The sequence below is a fragment of the Podarcis gaigeae genome, assembly GCF_964106915.1.
Source record: "Podarcis gaigeae genome assembly, chromosome: 16".
In the NCBI taxonomy this organism is placed as follows: Eukaryota; Metazoa; Chordata; class Lepidosauria; order Squamata; family Lacertidae; genus Podarcis; species Podarcis gaigeae.
This window is the reverse complement of record NC_139693.1, coordinates 42,321,491-42,345,696: the sequence shown is the minus strand read 5'-3', so window position 1 is coordinate 42,345,696 and position 24,206 is coordinate 42,321,491. Positions and strand designations below refer to the sequence as shown.

The window sequence follows — 24,206 nt, the reverse complement described above, 5'->3', positions numbered from 1 at the left end:
AAATTGTAACTCTGGAATAACAACTTTTGTATGGTGTGAATGTGGTCTATAATCTTCAAGCAGAAGATCAGGAACTCAATTCCTTTGTGTTTTTCTCCACTTCCGTAGGATTCTCTCATCAACCTAGTGAAGAGATCCCAGATTCACTTTGTCCATTGCCTCATTGCGAGAACAGAAATGGACAGAGAAGGAGGCACCGTTCTGCAGTCCTGTCTGATGCCAGGGGGAACAGCAGCAGGATGGGACATCTCCGCCCTTCAAGCCCAGCTCTCCGGGGGCCAGATATTGGATGCATTACGGCTCAGCAGGATAGGTGCAGGAGGGTTTCTGTTGCATGGAATGGCTGGGCATCCTGCATCTACTCACTGGGTAGACATTTATAAAAAGAGGCATGGCATGGAAAAAGTGGATGAAGAATATTTTTCTCTCACTCTCTCATAACACTTTAACACATGGACATCCAAAGAAGCTGAATGTTGGAGGACTCAGGACAGATGAAAGAAAGTCCTTCTTCATGCAGCACATAGTTAAACTATGGAACTTCCTCCCACAGGAGGCAGTGATGGCCACCAGTCCAGATGGCTTTAGAAGAGAATTAGTCAATTTCATGGAGGAGGAGAGGGCTATCGAGGGCTCCTAGCCAGGAGGGCTCTGCTCTGCCTCCACAGTTGGAGGTTGTAATGCTTCTGAATGCCAGTTTCTGGAAGCCACAGGAGGGGAGAGGGATGTTGTGCATGGATCCTGCTTACAGATTTCCCGTTGAGGCCACTGGTTGGCCACTGTGAGAACAGGATGCTGGACTAGATGGGCTACCTTTTGCTTGACCTAGAAGCCAGACTCTGTTTATGTTCTTAGGGTGCTTGACTCGGTGCAGGGAGTGTTACAGCTCCTCTGCAGCAGGGCAGGAGAACCTGCTGCCCTCTGGATATTGTTAGACTCCCATCTCTCATCAGCCCCAACCAGCATGGCCTGTGGGCAGGAATGATGCAAGTTGGAGGGCTGTAGCATGACTAGAGAATTGGATCCAGCCAGTGGGCTGGATTCCTAAGTACCCCATCTCCTTGTGACCCAACCTTGGCAAGTGGGTGGTACTGATGACACTGGGTGATTGACACCTGTCAAAGTTCCAGGATCAGCTGAGTGGTGGTGAAGTCAACCTACTTTAAAGAGGTGCTTGCTGCACCAGTTTCACCACGCTGCACTGCTGGGAAGAGAGAAGGAGCATGGAAAGGAGACGGTTCATCTTTGCTCTCAGTTTTATGTTTTCATCAGATGTGTGAGGTCTTTTCTTTTGTTTTCTTGTAATAAATTTTATTAAGGTTTATAGAGAAAAATAAAAAACTTAATATCTTCCCCCCCTTTTAAACCAAACTAAGACTTTTATCTAGATACAGTGAAAACATAAAAAGGGGAGGAGAGAGAAAGAAAAAAAGAAAAGGAAAGGAAAAGAATAGAAAGGAGGTTAAAAGAAAAAGATAGAAAAATAAGATTTAGAAAGTAAAGTACTTCTGCTATATAAAAACAGTATTCACTTTGTCCAATCCAATATAACACCCAACAAAGCCACTTTCTATACACAAATGTGATGGGATGATGAGCTGCTTGTGCGTAAAAGCTTAGTCCCTCAGAGTTTGCCCAGATTGGCAAAGTTCTGTCTGTAGCGGAGCCCCTTAAGCATGGCTCCCTCAATCGCTGGCAGAATCCGACAGTGGGCGTTTGCGGAATCTACTCCAGCATAAAAGCTCCTTGACGGAAACGCGTCGTCTGGATTCTCGGCGCGACAGTTTCCGGCGAGGAGTGGGTGTACCTATGGGAGGTCCTGAGACTTCTCCGCTGTTTTCGCTAGAAGACTCCCTGAGCCATTCCTTCGCCTCCCTCTCTCTCTGATCTCCCACTCTCCCCCTGCTGGTGCCTTCCTCCGCTGCTGAGTCTCTCCTGGCTTCTGAGAGCCCCTCCACCACCTGCCTTTCCGATGGCAGTTCCCTGACATCCACCTCCCCTCCAGGGCCCCCTTCACCCCCTCCCGCCCCCTCCCCTACTGGCGGTGAGGATGGAAAACCCCGGAAAGAGCCCTCCTCATCGTCCGAGGATTCAAACACTTCTCTCCACTGCCTCCCGTCTCTTCTCCCTGAGTCCTCCTCCTCGTCGGAGTCTATTCCCTCTTCCAGCCCTGATTCAGGGAAACCTTCACACTCCTCTTCCTCATCGGTGGTGCCGAAGTGTTCCCTCCTGAACCGTGCCACGGGCTGAGGTTTCCTTGGGAACCGTTGATGAAACGTTTCTATTAACACCTCGTCATTGACCTCCTCTGCCGGTACCCATGTGTTTTCTGACTCCGGTTCCCCTTCCCATTCTACCAAATACTCCACCTGATTCCCTTTCCAACTGGAATCAATGATTTCTGCCACATGCATGTTGCGTTCCCTTTCTTCTATGACTGGTGTTTGAGTAACCTCCCTCTCACTTCTCCCCCACTCTCGCCCCTCTCGGTACGGCGACAGTAAGGACCTGTGAAATACTGGGTGCAGTTTCATGTGGTTGGGCAACCTGAGTTTAAATGCTACCGGTTTGACCTGTTGTATGACCTCAAAGGGTCCCAGCCGTTTGGGTCTCAATTTCTTACACCCTCCCTTGAACGGCAGTCCTTGGGTGGATAGCCACACCCGGTCCCCCACCCTTATGGTTTCACCTTCCCTTCTGCTTCTGTCTGCTTGCTTCTTGTATTCTTCCTTGGCCCTCTCTAAGTTAAGCTGGAGTTGCCGGTGGATCGCTTCCATCTCTTCAACAAAGTGTTCCGCTGCTGGCACACTCCATCTCTCCCCTCCTTCTCCAGGAAATGCCCTGGGATGACACCCATAATTAGCCAGAAAGGGACATATCCCTGAGGACACATTCTCCGCGTTGTTGTAGGCAAATTCTGCCAGGGCCAACTTATCTACCCAATCATTTTCTCTGTCATTTACATAACATCTCAGGTATTGTTGTAAAATCCCGTTTGCCCTTTCCGCCTGCCCATTTGTTTCTGGGTGTCAGGGAGTCAAAAAATTGACTTCTACGTGCAGTAAGCTCATGAGCTTCCTCCAGAACCTGGAAGTAAATTGTTTCCCGCTGTCTGAGACCACCCTCAAGGGGGCGCCATGCAACCTGAAAATATGCTTTACAAACAACTTGGCGGTTTCTTCCGCTGTCACCGCGTGTGAACAGGCTATAAAATGGCACATCTTGGTTAATAGGTCTACCACCACCATGACAGCTGTTTTCCCTTTGGATTTTGGCAGATCCGTCATAAAATCTATGGATACTGCCTCCCATGGCCTTTCTGGTGTGGGTAAGGGTTCCAATAGCCCCGCTGGTGCCAGCCTCTCCCCTTTTGCTCGCTGGCACCGACCGCACCCCCTAACATATTCCCGTACGTCTTCCCTCACCTTGGGCCACCAAAACTCCCTGGTAACCAACCACATGGTTTTGTGTTGCAATTGTTTGAGTACCCGCCCCCTCAGTTCTCCTTCGGTGCCCCCTTGTAGTACAGTGCCCCCTTGTAGTACAACGCTCCGTTCCTTTTCTCAAAACCCCCTGTGTTCTCTCCACCTCCCCGAAGTCCTCTGAGTTTATCTTGGGCGTATTCATCGTTCTCGGTTCCCTCTACCAGTTCTCTTGGCCCCACCAATGCCGCCCCACACAGCCAGTGGTCCTCGGGGATGATATGTCTCTCCTCTGGCGCTCCCTCTCCCTCTAAATACTCTGGTTTTCGAGAGAGACCGTCCGCTCTGACATTCTCCTTCCCTGGCACGTAGCAAATTTCAAAATGGAATTTGGAGAACTCCTGGGCCCATCTCACTTGTCTCTGGTTCAGTACTCGGGCAGTTCTCCAGTATTCTAGATTTTTGTGGTTGGTGCGCACTTGGACCTTGTGCTGCGCTCCAATCAGCAAGTGTCGCCATTTCCGGAACGCTTCATGAATGGCGAGTAGTTCTCGGTCGTACACGGTGTAGCTCCTCTCGGATTTGTTCAACTTCCGCGAGAAGAAGGCACACGGTCTCCATTCCGACGTATCTTTTCCCGGCTGTAGAAGCACCGCCCCCACCGCTCGGTCTGATGCGTCAGTCTCCACTCTCATTGGTTGCTGTAGATCCACGTGCAAAAGTTGTTCTTCCGACGCAAACGCCTTCTTTAATCTTTCGAACGCTCGCTGCGCCTCTTCCGTCCAGACAAATTTCTTTTTGCTGCTGAGACAATCAGTGACGGGCGCCGTTAAGTGGGCAAAGTTCTTGATGAACTTCCGATAGAAGTTTCCGAAGCCTAGGAACCTTTGCACGTCCTTCTTAGTTTTCGGTGTCTTCCATTCCAGTACCGCCTGCACCTTGCTGGGATCCATGGCCAATCCCTGGTCTGACAACCGGTACCCCAGGAATTCCACCTCTCTGGTATGAAACTGACACTTCTCCAGTTTCACCCACAGCTGGTTTTCTTGCAGTGTGCTCAGTACCTCTCTTACATCTCGCACATGCTGCTCCTCATTCTCTGAGTACACCAGGACGTCATCTAAGAACGCTACACAGTTCTTGTAAAGCAATGGTCCCAGGACGTGATTCATGAACGATTTAAAACAGGCCGAGCCCGCCTGTAGACTGAAGGGCATAACGAGGTACTCAAAGGCCCCTAAGGGGGTGAACATAGTGGTTTTCCACTCGTCTCCCTTTCTCATACGTATCAGGTTATACGCCCCCCTTAGGTCCAGCTTGGTAAAAATTTTCCCTTTCCTCACCCGTGTCAAAATGTCATCGATTCTGGGCATGGGGAAGGTCACTGGTTCTGACACTGCATTTAGGGCCCGGAAGTCCACGACCAATCTGGGTTTATCAGTGTTTTTTTTGTCCACAAAGAACACTGGGCTGCCCCCCACCGCTCGTGACTCTCTGATGAAACCTCGCTTGAGGTTTTTGTCAATGAACTCCCTTAACTCCTGCATCTCCCTGTCTGACATTGCATACAGCTTGCCCACTGGCAGTTGTGCTTCTGGGAGTAAGTTAATTTGACAGTCAAAGGGTCTGTGCGGGGGCAGTTTATCTGCTTCTCTTTCGCTGAAGACGTTAAGCAGGTCGGCGTATTGTCATGGTACCTTCCCTTTATCAGCTACTTCCATCCCTGCTAGGGTGGCCTTGGCTTCCACCTGGGCTTCCCCTTCCTTGCAGTGTGCCAGGCAATGCGCTGACCCAAATGAGACTACTCTCTGGTGCCATCCCACTAGCGGATCATGCAGCGCTAGCCAGCTCATCCCCAAAATAATGGGCGCTCCTCCCAAGGTGGCCACATTAAACGCTATCAGTTCTGTGTGTCTTGCCACCCTCATTATCATTGGGACAGTCTGTTGGTTAGCTTCTCCCCCCAACAGCTCCCTCCCATCAATCGTGGTCACCTGCAAAGGGTTACTTAAAGGGAGAGTCTGTATCTGGTGTTCGGCTGCAAACTCCTTACTCATAAAATTACAGGAGCTGCCTGAGTCCAATAGTGCCTTTATCTTTAGTGGGTGTCCGTTTGGCAGCTCTAGCGACACCTCTATTACAAGGGCTGGTCTTGGGGGTTCCGGCATGGGCACATTCACTGCTCTTTGGCCTGGCTGCTGTGCCCCGATGGCGGCAGCCAGGCGTTGGCTTTTACTTGCTCCTTAACTCCCTCCTCCCCCCAACAGCTCCCGCCATCCCTTGCCATTCCTTCCTTTGCAGGCAGACTCTGGCAAAGTGACCTGGCTGTTGGCAGAGAAAACATTTCTTGGCGCTCTTTCCCTCCTTCTTCCGCCCTTCACTTGGGTTTGAAACTGCCCCCACGCGCGCTGTTCCAATTTCCATCGGCTCTACTGGCGGGGAATGGTGCTTGGGAATCTCTGGAATGCGGAAATCCCTCCAACGTTCCCCCTTCCCTTCCCGCTTCTCCAAAGCTCTCGCCTCCTGGCGTGCTCCTATGGTCAGCGCGGATTTAGTCAGCTGGTCCATAGACTCCGCCCTGGGCGCCCGGGAAAGTTCGTCCTTCACCGGCGAAGATAGCCCTTCTTCGAACAGCATTTGTATCGGTTCCGCCGACAATTCCCATCCCAATTTATGGATCAACATGGTGAACTCAGTCCAGTACTCACGGACAGATCGGCTCCCCTGTTTACACGCCATTAACTGTCTGTGCACCATTCCCTGCTCAATCTCGCTGGAAAACATCAGATCCATGGCACGAAAAAACTTCCTCGAGTCCTTTAGGGCGTCATTATTAGCTGCCATCAGGGGCCTCACCCAGTCTTTCGCCCCCCCTTCGAGATGGCCAATCACAAACGCTACCCTCGATTCCTCATCAGGAAAGTCATCAAACTGCAGATTGAGGGCATATTGCATCTCTGTCCTAAAGGCTTGATAGTTCCTGGGATCACCCCCAAACTTCTGCACCAATCCTGGCACCTTCCTTGTGAGTGGGGTGGTTTTTCCCTTTTCTGCATCCTGAGCCCTCCTCTCCTCGAGCCTCGCCGTTTGCAGCGCTAGCTGGACCTCCAACACCCTGTACCTTTCTTCCAGGCTTGGACCTGCTCCAGCTCCTCCTGCGGCTCCGGCTCCGGTTGGGTTGCTCATGATGCCTCCTCTTGCACAAGCGGCTTTCAGAGACTGTCGGACTGCTGTGATGGGATGATGAGCTGCTTGTGCGTAAAAGCTTAGTCCCTCAGAGTTTGCCCAGATTGGCAAAGTTCTGTCTGTAGCGGAGCCCCTTAAGCATGGCTCCCTCAATCGCTGGCAGAATCCGACAGTGGGCGTTTACGGAATCTACTCCAGCATAAAAGCTCCTTGACAGAAACGCGTCGTCTGGATTCTCGGCGCGACAGTTTCCGGCGAGGAGTGGGTGTACCTATGGGAGGTCCTGAGACTTCTCCGCTGTTTTCGCTAGAAGACCCCTGAGCCATTCCTTCGCCTCCCTCTCTCTCTGATCTCCCACTCTCCCCCTGCTGGTGCCTTCCTCCGCTGCTGAGTCTCTCCTGGCTTCTGAGAGCCCCTCCACCATCTGCCTTTCCGATGGCAGTTCCTTGACAACAAACATTATGTTCAATCCTCAAATCCAAATATCATTATTTCTTTTTCTTTTTCATGCAAAAAGTCCTTGACAGGTTTCCAGTCTTTAACAAACGTTAATAATGACTTTTCTCTGATTAAACATGTCATTTTTGTCATCTCAGCTAAGTCTCTTAGTTTTAACAGTCATTCTTCCATTGTTGGAAATGATGGGTCCTTCCAGCTTGGTGCCTGTAAAAGTTTCGCAGCTGTGATCATATATTGAAACAAAGTTTCATATTCCTTTTGTAACTGTATATCCATAAGTCCCAGCAGACAGAGTTCTGGCTCCAGTTGATAATTAATCTTAAATGTTCTCCATATCAGTGTATGTATTTCTATCTTCTTTTTTTTGCTTTTTTATGTGTCCACCAAGCATGATAAAATGTCCCTTAATGTTCTTTACATTTCCAACAAATATTTTTATAATATAGTTTCTAAATAATTTCTTTTAAAAAGGATTTGTTAGGTCTTGAGGATTTGCCAGGTTTCTGGTGGGTTGGTTTGGATAAGCAAGGCAGTCAGAGCACTAGTTGCTGGTGGCAGTGTGGAAGACCCACATTCAAATCCTTACTTAGTTGTGGAACTATTTGAGACTGTTGGTGTTTGATCTGAGTGCATGTCACAGGCTCCTGGGGCTTCCCAGAAGGTTGCCAGGGGTTCCTGATAATGAAACATGAACATATTAGGGATACCTATGCGTAAAAAAAATGAAAACCCTAGTGACAATAATGTAGAAAATGCATTATGCTGGGGAAAATTACTTCCAAAAATGTATATGAACAGAAAGCCAAACAGCATATGAAAATATGCACTTTAGGAAAGATACACTCTCAAATTTGGAGGGAGACTTTTAAAAATTAAAATTGCAAACTGATGTGGGAATGTGGCAAACTGAATTTAAGATTATAAAAATGAGAAACTGAAAGAGAAACAGATGGATTTGCCCGTCTTTGGGAGGTGGCCTCAGTGGCTTCTTATCCTCTGGCAACTGAGTGAGCCTTGGGAGGAACCAGACTCTCCTTTGCCAAATCTGCTCAGTCCCTCAGCAAATGCCCCTTTTGCTTGCCTTGCAGGGTACGCAGATCGTATGGTGCGCACGCAGTTCCGACACCAGTTCCAGATCCTGGCTCAGCCAATGATGAAAAAATACAGCTCAGCCTATGAGATGACAGATGAAAATAAGGTGAGCCATGGGCGGAGGATGAGCAAAGACACCACAGGCAGCAGAGGCACTTTAGAAATATTAATATATTTCGGCTAAGTTGCTGCTGTTTCTGCTGCTGCTGCTTATAACAATAACAATAATAAACAAATATTGCTTGTTATATAATGGTCCAGAAATGTGCTTCCATATCATCATTCACCTGAAATATTGTTATTTACCTGCTATTATAGGTGTAATAGCATTGGCTCATCATTGTGTTATGAAGGTGCCTATCTAATAAAAAAGAAAAAATAAATGGGAAGAAAAAGAGATTGTTATATAAGGAAGACCATATAAACAGACATCATGAAACCATCTGTTAGAATATTAAGAACCTGTTAACATAAATCCCTTTAAAAAGGGGGTGAGGAGAAATATATCTATACTCAAAAAATAAAGTAATATATATTAATATGGGGGGAAATCGCTGAAAAGGAGAATCAGAAAATATAAATTGCATAGTTAGATTAATTGCAGACAAATTACAAGCTAAAAATTTCATGTAAGATTAAAGTAATTCCAAATTCTATTAATTCAACTCCCTCCCCAATTATACTGATTAAATCAGACAAAATGGATTAAATAAACGAGAATGAATTAACTTCTATTATTATTATTATTTATTATTTCTGTGTTAACTGATACTACTAGGTGACATTAATAATCAAGTGGCTGTCAAAAAATACATTTCTTCAGAGAGATCAGAGGCTATAATATAAGCAAACAAAGAAGAAGAGGAGGGATGAAGAACAGTGGCTAAATTCTTGAAAATTCAGCCCGCCCCCCCCCCCCCGCTTCTGCATAATGGAAGCCTCTGTGCAAAATTGATCTCCTTCTCTTAATTTTCTGAGGGATTTTGCAAGCTCCTTCACAGATTCTTCCCCCGCTTACAAATCCCAGTTGCAATGAGGCTGTGTGTGTATTCAGGGGGCATCACACAGCTGGGAGCTGAATTGCAGATCTGTGTGTGAGAGAGAGAGAGCATGAGAGAGCGCTGCACGGGGCAACAAAGGCTGTGCATGTGCATTTCAGTTAAGACTTCAGGTTTCAAAAAGAAAATCTTGACAGTCAGAAAAGGTCAATGTTGTTACTTGGTGCTGCGGGGAAATCAAGGGTATGGGTTGAGGAATGCAGCTTGTCCCTATTCTTAGTTTTATTCTTTCATTGGAAGTTTTGCCAAGCTGCTGGTGGGTTGGGCTGGTTACATAAGGCAGGCAAGATAGTCATGTTGGTCCCACGAATGTCAGAATTCCCTTGGTCCCATGACATCAGAGGCATGGTGAGAGCAAGCCTTTCCTGTGGCCGCTTCCATGCTGTGGAATCTCATCCCAAGAAAGGCTAGACAGGCTCCCAGTTTCTCATCCTTCTGCCAGCAGGCTAAGGCCTTCCTGTCCAGACAGGACTTTGGAAACTGAGGTGCAGACAGTCCTGAACACTGAGCATCTGTAAGGTCAAACTGCATTTTAATTGCTGATTCTAAATGTGTTTTGATGTGTTTTAACTATACTTTTTTAAGTGGTCTGTTCTTGAAGACCCATGTTCAATCCCTTTCTTACCTACAGAAATCTTTGGCTCCGTTGGTGTTTGATTTGACTTCTGTCACAGACTTCTGGGGCTCATTGGAAGGTTGCAAGGGGTTTTGGATAATGCAGAGATCAATAATGGGGGACAAGCCCCCATTCTCTCCCCCCCAGCTTCTGCTTATTGGGTAGAAAAGGAGATGTGGAGAGTTTCATTCCTATGTCTTCTCCCTTTCTCTTCAGGCTCTGGAGGAGCTCATCCAGGCCCTCAATTTGGAGAAGAAGACCATTGCTGTGGGTCGCACTCAGGTACAGGGGAAGTCAACGGGGGTCCTGAGCTCACCCTGTGAGGAATGCCAGCTTTTGAGTTGTCCCTTTGGCATCCCCTACTTTTATCCTGCTCGGATCCTGTGGCTTGATTTTCTCTCTCTTTCTTTCTGGGCAGGTGTTCCTGAAAGCTGGAGTCCTCTCTAGGCTAGAAAAGCAGAGGGAAAAACTGGTGTCTCAGAATCTGATTTTCCTCCAAGCAGCTTGCAAGGGGTTTCTCTCCCGTCAGAAATATAAGAAATTAAAGGTAACCTCTTCTTTGAAGATTAGCAAAGCCAGGGGTTATTGTCATGGTAAATGTTAACATCTCTTGGGATGCTGCTGAGCAAATCCACCACCACAGCTTCTTCATAGCTGTGATTCTGCTGTCGTAAACAACTTTGGGCAAAATAAAAAATAAAAAATCAATTTTTGAAATATGGGAACCCTAGCTTAAGACTCCCTAATGAAATAGCATCCAGCACCTGTGAAGGCCATCTGCTCCACTCTGAACCAGCTCTTTTCCTGCGTCAGTTACTCAGGGGCTTCCCTTGCACTTGCTTTGGAAGCTGCAGTTGGCTACAGCACGATTGCGGAGAGGAGGGAGGCCTTGTCAGCATATCATTCCTGTGCTCAGAGGTCTGCACTGGTTGCCCATTTGCTAGTGGGCCAAGTTCATGGTGTTACTGTTACTACATAAAGTCCTTAACAACTTGGGATCAGTTTAGCTGCCAGATGCACCCACTCAACTGCTTTCATCTGCGGAATTGGCATTGTTCTGGGTGCCCCATAATCCCTGTTCTGCATTTATAAGAACTCTGTCCTTTAGTGTGGCAGCAGCTACACTTTGGAACTCCCTGCCTAGTGCTACCAGGCAGGCGCCTTTGCTCTACTCTTTTTGGCACCTGCTAAAAACATATTTGTTTAGGAAAACCTACCCAGATGTTTACAAAGTCTACTGTTATTTTAACATTTTGAAAGTCTTAAATTATTGCTATAATTTTTTCTTATTGATAAGTTCATTGTTATCTCCTTTTTGTAAATCATTTCAAGCTTTTTATAAAAAGCAATCAAGCAGTGTATAAATGTTATGAAATAAATACATAGGCGCCGACTCCATGGGGCCTGAGGGGGCCCGAGCCCCCTCAAAAATTCATTTGGGGGGGCTCTGCCCCCCCAATAATTTAAGAAAATTATTAGTTATATTATGCTTTGTAAAATCACAAAATTATGTTGGTATTTTTTATTTTCCTTGTTTGACGATAGTTACCTTTTAAAATACATTCAGTAATGAGTTAAAACAAAGCCACTCCCGATCTAGAGAGGGGGTGGGGTTGCGGGCTCTCGACCCATCAACAATCTCGCGGGGCTGGCGTCAGCCCCGCGAGAAGCGGGGATTCCCCCTAGCTCATTAATATTCACCGCCCATGGCGGCAGCCAATCGGCTGCCGTAAAGGGCGGGCCCTCACAGATTCACTTAAGGTCGGGGCAGCCCGGGGCTCGCCCCTTTCGTTCCCCCAGCAGCAGCGGTTTGGAGGTCTTGGGCCCCCCCAATATTTTTTATAAGTCGGTATGGGCCCCCGCCCCCCCCAATATTTTTTATAAGTCGGTGCCCCTGAATAAATAATAGGGAGGAATTGTGCTGTTATGCTTGCTCCATCAGCACAAGCATTTCTGTTTCCCAGACAGAACAATCTCCCCTCTCTTCTCTGCCCCATGCAGTGTTGGGGGTGGGACTGGGCGGAGGGAATGCTTGCTGCCACTGTTTAGTAGTTGAACCTGAGCCCCAGTGCCCAGGTTAGCCCAGGGCAGAGTTCCCTCTCTCCACAGCTGCCTGGGATGGTTTGCTCCCTCTGGGCTCTGAGGGGGACTCCTGCTCTCCTTTCAGATTCAGCGTTTGGCTGCTCGGTGCATCCAGAAGAACTTGGCCATCTTCCAAGCTGTGAAGGGCTGGCCCTGGTGGCAACTGATGTGTGGCATCCGGCCACTGTTGAGCACCAGCCTTGCAGAAGGTCAGCTCCGAGTCAGAGAGGTAGGTGACAACTGTGAAGGACAGGTGAGGACAGACATGGTGAGGTAGACCTCTGAGGGGTTCTGCTGGGACTCCCATGAGCCACAGAGCAAAGCCACTGTCCATATCATTCTTTTCCATACTTTTGGCACCAACTGTATTGGGGAAATTGAATGAATAGAGATATGGAATGGGAAATTATAGAACCCCCAAAGTCATCATGTTCAGTACTTCAGTAATTACTAGAACAGTGCTTAAAAGGTGCTGTCTCAGAGGGCCCATAGATCTGTGACAGGCAAGGGAACTTCCTTTGCATGCAGAAGTCCCAGGTTTGATCTGCAGCAACTTCAGTTAGAAGGACCAGGTCACAGGCTGATGCAAAAGAGACAATTTCAAAAGGATTAGACAAGTTCAAGAACGTGAGGGCTGTCACTGGCTACTGGCCATTGCAGTTTTGCTTCCACAGCTGGAAGCAGCAATGCTTCTGGACACCCCAGGAGAGGAGAGGGCTCTTGTGCTTGGATCCTGCTTGGGGGTTTCCCATAATAGGCATCTGGGTGGCTACTCTGAGGTCAGGATGCTGGCCTGTTCCCGCAAACTGTTCTTATGTTCTGATGAAATACAAATAATCTGAGCCAATACAAGGCATCTTTGCCTGCCTGCCTGTTTATATCTTACCTGTTGCCATTTGACCAACCAGCCAACTGCTGAACCTAAAACATTTTGTAAATGAAATATGTCACTTTCCCTTCATCACAGCATCCTGTCGCATTGTGGTGTGACCAAGCCTGACAGAACCCATGTGGCAAATGAATAGGTGGACTTGATTCTCACTGGCGAGTCCCCAGGGGCTAGTTTACGTTTTGCCTCAGTGGTGTCCCCGAGTGCGCACCATTTAATTTCTCCCCTCTTAGCAGTAGGTGGCTGCCGCCCAGCACTTTGCCCTTCAGTGGGTGATGGCTTCCCACTTCCCAGCAGCCAAATGGGCTGGTTGTTGAGGATGATAGGAGCTGGGGCCCAGCCGCCCCTGGAGGGGCCCACAGGACTCTCACCCTTGCTATCCACCCATAGCAGAAGAAGAAGAAGAAGAAGAGTTTGGATTTGATATCCCGCCTTTCACTCCCCTTCAGGAGTCTCAAAGCGGCTAACATTCTCCTTTCCCTTCCTCCCCCACAACAAACACTCTGTGAGGTGAGTGGGGCTGAGAGACTTCAGAGAAGTGTGACTGGCCCAAGGTTACCCAGCAGCTGCATGTGGAGGAGCGGAGACGCGAACCCGGTTCCCCAGATTACGTGACTACCGCTCTTAACCACTACACCACACTGGCTCAGTTTTCCTTATGTAGCTAACATGACATCATGGAATGCTGACTCCTTGTGGAAAAGGAAATGGAAAATGGGAAGGGAAGTGAATAGAACAGCTGCTGGCTGGACACTTGAACAGGAGCGTTCAACGCTGTGGGGTTTTGTCACAGTGCCAACTTCTGCTCACACTAAGTGCAAAACCTCTCTGTCAAGGCTGATGCTTGGTGGTCCCATCGCCTCCAAGAATCATTGCATGAAGTGGGGGTGCATTGGTGGTGCTGTTGAAGTATACATTGTGGTTGTACCTGCACACACCCCAGACACACAACTAGGGAAGCACACAACTGCTCTCTCTCTCTCTCTCTCTCTCTCTCTCTCTCTCTCTTTCACACACACCTTCCATAATGTGATGGTGACTAGTAATCAGGGAATTATTCTGTGACCATCCTGTCACTATGTAGCATGTAGAACTGGTGACGCTCAAGGACGTAATTGTCTAGGATAGTGTTGTCATTTATGCATGCATGTTGTATTCTGCTGCCATCTGTCTCTCTCTGGTGACAATGGAACAGGGTGCCTTGGCGGGCGGGGGTGAGATCAAGCTGTTAGAAGGTTACAGAGCCTTCTGGGGCTGTAGAGACCAATGCAGGAGAGACATGTTTTGTTTCAGCCGGGGCAGATGAAGGCATCCAGTTGTGCTGCTGCAAATGCACCATGGCGTTTCTTCTCTCTGCAGCTCCTCCCAGCAGTTATTCCACCTCTGGTCACCTGTTTGTGTGTCTCCTGGCACTGTCAGTTGTCTGCAAGGGATTCCCACATGGCATGGTTGATATTGCCAGCCTTCATGTCATGTTTGCAGACATCTTTGTAACACAAAGTTGGCCTGGTGCCTGAAGTCAGCTCCACATAGTGGAGTCAGCTCCTTGGAGATCCTGACATCTTCCATTCTGTGGATATTACCAAGCTAGTGTAGACATCACTGAGACAGGAGTGTGAACATGCTGGGAATGTGGGCTTGTGAGAGCACATCCTTGTTTTGCACTTCCATAAAGCAACGTGCTCAACACACAAGCCTGGTAGACCTTCATCCTGGTATTGGATGCTAGCATCACATTCTCCCATACCCTGTTGTGCTCATGTTTATGTATAGTTTCTATCCATACTGCACTATCAAAGTACATCATGAGGTACAGCAAAGCAAAAGGGGGGTATCTAACTAAAAGGAGCATACAGTCAAAGATTTTACAGTTGAGAGGGAGAAGTACAGAATCAAAGCCTATAAACAAATGGAGGGTACAGGAAGGCTCAAAGAGGGTGTGTTTTCTTCTTTCTCCCCATTTTTAGGAGGAGTTGGCATTGCTGCGAAAGAAATTGGAAAATTCAGAACTTTCACGGCAGGAGCTTCGGCAGAGCACAGAACAGCTGGAAAGCAAGGTCAGAAATAGAAACCGTGTGAGGTTCTGTCCTTGCTTCTGGTTGCAAGATGATAGATTTGTAGAGTTGGAAGGGAGCTCAAGAGCCATCTAGTCCACCCCCTGCAATGCAGGAATCTCAGCTAAAACCTTGGCTTGAAAACCTCCAATGAAGGCACTGGACTCTTCCTCACTGGAGGTGTTTAAACAAAGATTGCGTTTTTTCTTAATTCACACAACAATAATTCAAGCTGGTCCTTATAAGAACAACTGTTTAGGAATTGGCGTTTGAGAGTGATTCTCCCCTGCCTTCCTTCCCTGTTCCTTTCTGCTTTTTAGTTTTGGGCCTGCAGGCAGGCACTGTCTTGTTTTTGCTGGTTGTGTGTAAGCTGCTCTGGAAGATTTTTTTGGGTGAACATTTATTTAATTTAAATAATTAATTTAATTTAAATAAGCATTAACTAATTTATTTAATGCTCTCATTAAATAAATAAAATGAAGAGACTTGCTGAATCAACCTGAAAAGGCTCATCTGCAGCAGTGGCTCCCAACCTCCTTTGGGAGAACAAGTTGCAACAGTGAAACTGTGCTTGACATGGTTGTACATCGAAATGTGACAGGCCTCTTGTTGAATGCAGCATGCATAATAATTACTCCTCTGTTTTCCCAAAGTTTGGATGGCAGAGCCTGCAGGGATGGGTGGCCCTGGCAATTTCAGTTTCTGTCCATTTTGTGCTTTTCTCATCTTAAGTTCAGTTCTGCACAAAAAGGTAAAGATAAGGCACCCCTGACAGTTAAGTCCAGTTTTGAACGACTCTGGGGTTGCGGCACTCATCTCACATTACTGGCCAAGGGAGCAGTTTTTTCTGGGTCATGTGGCCAGCATGACTAAGCCGCTTCTGGTGAAACCAGAGCAGTGCACAGTTCACATTAAAAAAAAGAGAAGTCCTAATGAAAATTCAGCAGCTTTTTAGTGTGCATTTCTCCATGGCAACCCTGGGCTGTGGAACTCCTTCCCACAGAGGTGCATCTAGCACCTTCATAATACAGGCTGGATTTACACTGATCTAGAAAATGTTATTTAAAACACACTATTAAAAAACTATAGTCCCCAATGCAATTTCTCATTGGCAACAGATCACTGCTCTGCAGTGCCCTCTGGTGTCACATTTTACCACACATTTCTAACATTTAACTCACCAGTATAGATTAGTCTACACTCAGCTTCTGGCAAATGCTCAAGATGCAACTTCATGCCTCTGCCTCTGACACTTGGAAAACTACTGTATGTATCCAGGACCCACCTTATTTCTGTCATTTTACGTGGTTTAAAACTGTTTAAAACTGTTGACTGTTGTTAGCCGCCCTTCGGCTGGGGAGGGCGGGATATAAATAAAATTTATTATTGTCAGAGCTGCCTCTAGGTCCCAGCTCACAGAGGACCAACGCTAGGCTGTGATAATGTACAAAAGTCTTTATTAAAGTCCAATTTCCATTTCAAAGCCACAGCGTGCAGCACTACGTCTTGAACTCTAGATCGGCGAAGTCCCGTCTGAGTCTCCTCCCCTCTGACACCAGTTTAAGATTCTAGCCCTGCTCCACCTCTTGCGCTGCTCTCTCCTCCTCTGGGTCCTCCTGCCCGCTGGGGCATTGCCCTTTCTGGACTCTTCCGACGCTGAGTCGTTTAGCTCCTCCCCCTGCCTCCGGCAGGCTTTAGGACCCGGTTCCCAATCCTCATTCTCTGCTGTCCCGCGCTCCTGTACATTTGAACTTGCCTCTCGCGCCAACCCAGTGACCTTTCTCCTAACCGTCACACTACTTGTGTCACTGCTTCCCCCTTCCGGGACGTTGGCCGGATCTGACCTCCCCCCCGTTGTCTGACTCTCCGATGGAGGCGTGGTCAGCCCTGTCTCGTCTTCTCTTCCTGGTGGGGAATGCACTGGCCCCGATGCTTGGGACTCTTCCCCCCCCCCCACTCCGCTCTGGTGGGGAAGCTGGTCCTGATTTCCAACTACTGCTCTGGGAGTCCCTGCTGCTGCCTTGCTCCTGGGGCGTTCCCCTTGGGAACCCCCTACCCCTGGCCACCGGCGCCCCCTTCTGTGAATCTTCCGATTCGCTGGAGAGGCTCATGGAATCCCTCGGACCACTGTCATCTCCTACGCTCCCCTCGGATTCCTCCCCCTCGCTCTCCATCACCTCTCTCCCCTGTGCCTCTGCTCCTGAACCCCTGACAATTATTATTATTATTATTAACTCAGGAGGAAGTACTATTCCGTGATCACGCCTGAAACCGCTGATCTCCCTTTTGGCACAGTCAGAATTTTATCTACCCTCCCATTCCTGAAGCCATTGTGATGTCAGGGGGGCACATGAGGGCGGTTTGGCCAAATGGAGATGTCTAGCACACCCAATTCAGGCTGGGACCGAAGGGTGCAAGGCTGTTGCATCCTTCTCACACCTCCCTCCCTAAGCCGTTTGGGAGGCTGGGATATGATCATAAAGTGGCACAGGGCTGGCTTGGGGAGGGTGGCATGAGCAGCACGCCCCCCCATGGGCCTGGGGCTCTCACCCTAGCAGCCCCCATGCTATGCCCCCCTGGATACCAGGGACTGAACCAGGGACTTGCTGAAGACATGCTCTGCAGCTGAGTTATGGCCTTTCCTGTGCCCCATATGCTGTGTCCCCATGAAGGTGTGCTAGAGAAGGGAGCAGCTAGAATCCCTAAAGCAACTATGATGGGGCAGAAAAGAAAACCGACCTGGATTGAACATTTCTAATGTAATCACTCCCTAGGGATGGTGAAGATATTTGGTGTGGCTTCCATTAAAATGTAAACCTTCCTAAATTTACGCTCCTGAAACAATATGCATACCAATCACAGCTCTCTGTCAAAATACTAAATGCATATATTAATGAAAGTAATACTAAAAATCTCAGCGGAATGATTAGAGTGCTGGACTTGGACTTGGAAAAACAGGGTTCAAACAGCCCCTGCTCAGTCATGAAGCTCACTGGGTGACCTCGGGGCAGAGGATAAAATAGGGAGAGGGAGAATTGTGTGTGCCGCCTTGAGCTGCTTCAAGGGAAGGTGGAGTATAAAAGTAATCATAAACTTTAAAAAAATATGTTATATCAGAGAAAATTGCTTGAAAAGATTTGTAAAGGTAAAGGTAAAGGACTTTTACAACTAAACGACTAAACCACAACAAGGAGTCTCAAAGCAGCTAACATTCTCCTTTCCCTTCCTCCCCCACAACAAACACTCTGCGAGGTGAGTGGGGCTGAGAGACTTCAGAGAAGTGTGACTAGCCCAAGGTCACCCAGCAGCTGCATGTGGAGGAGCGGGGAAGCGAACCCGGTTCACCACATTACGAGTCTACCGCTCTTAACCATTCTCACTGATAACTCTTATGGGGATCACAGAAAGGGAGGGCAAATATTCACAGCAGTGGCTGCAACACTTTTCAGAGAGAACCCTGTGCTCCCCAAATGTCACAGGGGGACAAGAAAGCTCCAGTAAATTGGCTGGCCATAATATCAAAGTGCAAAGCAGTGAATCTCATACCCCACCGCCTGCCAAGTATGTCCAGAAACTTGGGAGAGTGTTTGAGTTCTCACCAGGAAGCAGGGTGGTGCTCTAAAGAGTAGGCACCCCACCTGATGGCAGCAACCCTGAAGTGAAGTTACAACTGGCTCTGTATTTATTATGCAGAAGTCTATGCTTTTGAATAATGTTTTTCCACTGTATTTATTTATTTTGCAGAAGGGATTTCTCCTAGTTTACTCCACCTCAACCCATCCAGACTCAGGTTCACTTAAGGTGGCCACTTAGGCATATCTCCCTCTGTCCCACGACACCCTCCCTCCCTCCCTCCCTCCCTCCCTCCCTCTCACACACACCACAGAAATTTGTGTAATATTTGCACAAACTAACTTATAGAAATAGATGCTAATTTGTTTATTTACATAAAGGCCATTGTGGGCTAACCTGCCTTTCCCCAGTTTGCTCTAGGGATGTTGGGAACCATGGGAAATGTATTTTCACTTGTTCCCAGGGTCCCTAGATATTGTCAGCAGCATCTGGAGCCTAATGGAGACCCAGACGGGGGGCTTCCTCATTTTCATTGCTTCATTTGGGGTCCTTGAAAATGCATTGGGGAGAGAGTGGGACTTGCGTGAAGGGTTTGGCCTTGGGGAGGCTTTACTTTTTATGTCTGGAAAAAGAACATTTGCAGCCTTAGCTCATTCTGGATTCTGCTGGGGTCGAATGGAGAGCAATGAAAGACACTGAATCATAGAATCGTAGAGATGGAAGGGGCTAAAAGGGTCATCCAGTCCAATCTCCTGCAATACAACAAGAAGAAAGCAGCTTAAATTTTGGGTGCTTCTGAACACCAGGAATGCTTGAGAGAGCCCTTGACTGCACAACGCCCCCCCCCCCCGCTTGCCTGATTGAAGCAAGTTCAGAGCTGCCTCATGCGACCTGTTGCATTTCTTCCCCCCACTTCAGATCATAGACCTCACGACGGAGCTGTCAGATGAACGCTTGAAAGGTGATGTTGCCTGTCAGGTCCTGGAAGGTGAACGAGCTGAAAGACTGAGAGGGTCAAGAGAGGTCAGAGAGCTGCAGGTATGTGCCCAACGGGAGGGCTGGGGGGGCAGCGAGATGGAACTTGTATGTTGGGTCTTTGCACAATTTCTCCACAGGACATGGAGGAAAAGCAACCTGTTCACCCAAACAGCCCTGCAGGGCCAGCCCAAGACATTTTGCAGACCCTCCCCTTAGGATGTCCATTTATACATTGTCGGAGAAAGAAGATACGTTTGCATGACATTTAAAAATCCAGAGTGGAAACCTGCTCTTTAATGCTGAATTGGAACAAACAGCAATTTTGGTTTTCTACAGATTGCCATTTGCTCTGATTCAGCGGTAAAGAACAGGTTTTTGCAAGGAAATCTCAGACATGGCACCTTAAAGCCCTGACCTTTGCCTAGAAACATGGCACAAAAGGAAGTCTGTATGAACCCTCAGTCATAATAATTTTAAAGTCCCATCACTTACTATTTCCAGCATCTGACAAGCCACTTGGAAACCAGGCTCCTCTCCTATATGCTGCTGGGGGCAGGGAATCAATTTTATGCTTGATGTTCAAAGAGGGAGTAGAACTTCCCTGGGAATGGTGCTCTATAGTGCTGGTGCACTTCCAAGAAGTCTTGATCCAGATAAAGGTCAAAGCCTTATCTGCTGATCTTCGGGGCTCAACTGAGAAAGCCAGTGTCATGAGCTGGCAAGACACCAAGGAAAGGGAGGCGCATCCCAGTGAGGGGTGCAGCCATGTTTGGTGCACAGCTGAAGACGGGAGATTGGGGACTTAGGAGGTACTCATGGTGCTTCAGAGGATGTTGAGTGGCTAGTGGACAATTCACAGGAGCCAGGGGATGAGACACATCACCAGAACCAGAGGTATCCCCATATTCACAGATACGGCAGGCTCTGGAAACAGCAGAAAGTGCACTCAAGGAAACTAAAGCAGGCAAGGGAACACAGCCCAACTCACTAGTGGACCAGATGAAGATCATGTTAGGTCCGGAAGGAGGTTGTGGACACTCAGCTGGATGAGGCTCAGGGCAGGTGAGGATCATATTCTTTGTCAAGTGGAGAGGCACAGGGAAGCAATCCAGAGACTCTCTGTTTGCTCTGTTTTCTCTGTTGATGAACCATGGCTTGACTGCTTCAGGGAACTCCACTGGACTCCACTTTGGGACTGACCTTGCATGTGTAATAGAGACTTGGTTGAATGAAGCAGATGGGTCTGTTCTTGCTGCTGCTTGTCCACCAGGTTTCTTTTACGCACAGCAACCCAGGTCATGTGAGCAGGGAGGGGGGATTGCAGTGACTTTTAGGAAGTCATTAGTTTACACCAGACATCCTATTGGGAAGACCCAGTTTTCTGAGTGCATGCTCTGGAAGTTGGGCAATAGGGGCAGTACAGAATTCCTTTTGGTGTAATGACCTCCCCACTGTACCAAGGATCCCCTGGCCGAGCTGCTTAAGGTCATTGCGTATGTTCTCCTGGAGACATCTAGTTTGGTTTTTCTAGGGGGTTTTAACATCCATGCCAACATGACCTTACAAGGGGCCGCTCGGGACTTCATGGAAAGCATGACCTCCATGGGGCTGTCCCTGAATAAGTTTGGCCCAACTCATAGTCGTGGATATGCCTCAGACCTGGTGTTCACCTCTATGGATGTGGGTGACACTGAGTAAAAGTGAAACTAAAGAAGTGCCATGGTTGGATCACTTCCTGGTGCAACTGGACTTCTCTGTGACCCTTCCCCTCTGCAGGGAGGTGGGACCAATTTGGATGGTCCGCCCCTGCCACTTAATGGATCCAAATGGTTTCCAGAGACTGGTAGGGGAAGTTTTATCCCATGTTGATGGCCTTTCAGCTGATTCCCTGGTGGCCCGCTGGAATGCAGAGCTAACCAGGGCTATCGACTGTCTAGTTCCGATTGCACAGAGCCCGGACAGCCCTGTGGTTTTCTCCAGGGCTGAGGGTGATGAAATAATCACTTTGAGATGGTTAGAACGGCGGTGGCAGACTCTCACATTGTGTTTTTTTAAAAAATAATTTTATTGGATTTTTACAATTTTATAGTCACTCAAACAACACAATGTAACATTTGTTATATACTGTAAAAGAAAAAGACACCCCATCCCACCATGACTTCCCTCAACTTCGCCTTCTGGTTCTTTAAATATTTACTACTTCTGCTTAATTATTATCTTATTTTTATACTCATATACCTTAATGCTCTTAATTTCTTTTCAGTTTTATGTCAAAATTTCTTTTTTAAAAAAAGATATTTATTAAATTTTTTTATAAGAATACATAAAAACATATAATAAACAAAACAATACAAAACATTACAAAACATAAAGTATAGAATATAAAGAGTACATAAAAAGAAAGAAAAAACATTTTTCTTTTGAAATTCTAAGTTCTTAACCCTGTTTCCTGGCTTCCCCACACCTCCCTTCCCTGTGTTCCTGTTTACCATCAAATTCAGCAAATCCCTGTCCTCTTTTAAATCCCATTATCTGTTAAAATATTTAAATAAGTCTTATTTCCGTATTTTCATCCCTATTAAACTCCTTATTACATAATCATCACTTATTCACTAATGCCATATTATTTTATATCTCACATCCTTTTAGCACTCATAGATTTTATAATGTGTCTGCAGATAGCCTTTAAATTTCTTCCAGTCCTTTTCCACCAGATCTTCTCCCTGGTCTCGGATTCTGCCAGTCATTTCTGCCATCTCCATATAGTCAATTACTTGCATCTGCCATTCTTCCACAGTGGGTAGATCTTGTGTCTTCCAATGCTTTGCGATAAGTATTCTTGCTGCTGCTGTTGCATACATAAAAAAGGTTATGTCCTCTTTTAACACCAATTGGCCAACTATGCCCAGGAGAAAGGCCTCTAGTTTCTTCAAAAAAGTATATTTAAATACCTTTTTCAATTCATTATATATCATTTCCCAGAAGGCCTTAGTCCTTGGGCAAGTCCACCAAAGGTGGAAAAAAGTACCTTCAGTCTCTTTACATTTCCAACATTTATTATCGGGCAAATGATAGATTTTTGCAAGCTTGACTGGAGTCATGTACCACCTGTATACCATTTTCATAATATTCTCTCTTAAGGCATTACATGCCGTAAATTTCATACCGGTGGTCCACAACTGCTCCCAGTCTGCCGCCATAATGTTATGTCCAATGTCTTGTGCCCATTTAATCATAGCTGACTTAACCATTTCATCCTGTGTGTTCCATTCTAACAGCAAGTTATACATTCTTGACAATATTTTAGCTTTTGGATCTAGGTCAAAATTTCTTTCATAATTACATCTTACATTTCAATTTCGTTCCATGTTATCCTTACATAAACTTTGGTCTTATTTTCTCACTTGTAAGTGTTTAATCAAACCCTGCTAGTGAGTCCATTTCTTTACAGTATTTCTGTAAATACAACATAAAGGGTTCCCAGTATTTTTTAAATTCTTCCTTATCATTGTGGAAAACTGATTCTGAATCAGACTAGACACAGGTTAGAGCTCAACATCGAGCCTACCAAGTGGCGATAGCAACAGCAAAGAGGACCTTCTTCACCGCCTCTATTGCATCTGCAGAAAACAGCAGCAGGAGACTCTCTCAGGTGGTTCACAATGTAACGGAACCACTTTCGCCATTGGGGCCCAGTAAGGACCCAAAAATCTCCTACAATATTTTGCAAAGTTTTTTTGCAGATAAAGTTGCTCGGATTCAGAAAGAGGTAGACTCTACCATGGGAGTGAGAGAGTGCTGTCTAGTCAAGTTGTATGGGATCAATTTTAATCTGTTACCCTTGAGGATGAGGACAGGCTGCTTGGACAAGTGAAATCGACCACCTGTCTCCTTGATCCTTGCCCATCCTGGCGCATAAAAGCGAGCTGGGAAGGGCTGGGCGATGGGTTCTGCGGGGTGGTGAATGCTTCCCTTTGTGAGGGAGCCCTCCCAGACCCACTGAAAAAAGCATGCTGTGCTGAGCATGTTCTCAGAGGAACCCTGATCCTGCTCTAAATGCAGAGCATAATAGAGTTGTAAAGCTGGAAGGGACCTTCTTAAATCGTGGCATCCAGGCCAAGGCAGAATACTGCCTTGAATTCCCTTGATAGGGACACTAGATCTCAGTTGATGAGGCCTAGAAGAGCATTCCCCTTCATGGATCACTGCCTTGCCGTGGCGAAGAGGCTTGAATAACTCGGAGAAGCTATGAACTATGCCGTGCAGGGCCACCCAAGATGGACAGGTCATAGTGGAGAGTTTTGACCAAACGTGATCCACCTGGAGCAGGAACCGGCAAACCACTCCAGTATCCCTGCCAAGAAAACTCCATGGACAAAACAGGTATATAAAAGTTATGACACTGGAAGATGAGCCCCTCAGGTCGGAAGGTCTCCAACATGCTACTGCAGAAGAGCGGAGGACAAGTACAAGTAGATTCAGAGCTGATGAAGCGGCTGGGCCAAAGCCGAAAGGTCGCTCAGTTGTGGATATGCCTGGAAGCAAAAGGAAAGTCCAATGCTGTAAAGAAAAATATTGCATAGGAACCTGGAATATAAGAACCATGAACCTTGGTAAGTTGGATGTGGTCAAAAATGAGATGGCAAGAATAAATATTGACATCCTGGGCATCATGAACTAAAATGGATGAGAATTCAGCTCGGATGACCGTCATTTATCTACTACTGTGGGCAAGAATCCCGTAAAAGAAATGGAGTGGCCTTCATAGTCAATAAAAGAGTGGCGAAAGCTGTACTG

General features: G+C 47.1%; 1 protein-coding gene across 1 annotated transcript in view; it reads left to right on the top strand.

Annotated features, from left to right (window-relative positions):
• Positions 1–24,206, top strand: part of MYO18B (myosin XVIIIB) — a 276,767-nt gene that overhangs the window by 134,299 nt on the left and 118,262 nt on the right. The window contains exons 21-27 of the mRNA XM_083717843.1: positions 109–313; positions 8,156–8,265; positions 10,050–10,115; positions 10,252–10,380; positions 12,001–12,144; positions 14,772–14,861; positions 19,350–19,469. Coding sequence (XP_083573969.1) covers positions 109–313; positions 8,156–8,265; positions 10,050–10,115; positions 10,252–10,380; positions 12,001–12,144; positions 14,772–14,861; positions 19,350–19,469 — 864 coding nt within the window. The remainder of the gene's footprint in view (positions 1–108; positions 314–8,155; positions 8,266–10,049; positions 10,116–10,251; positions 10,381–12,000; positions 12,145–14,771; positions 14,862–19,349; positions 19,470–24,206) is intronic.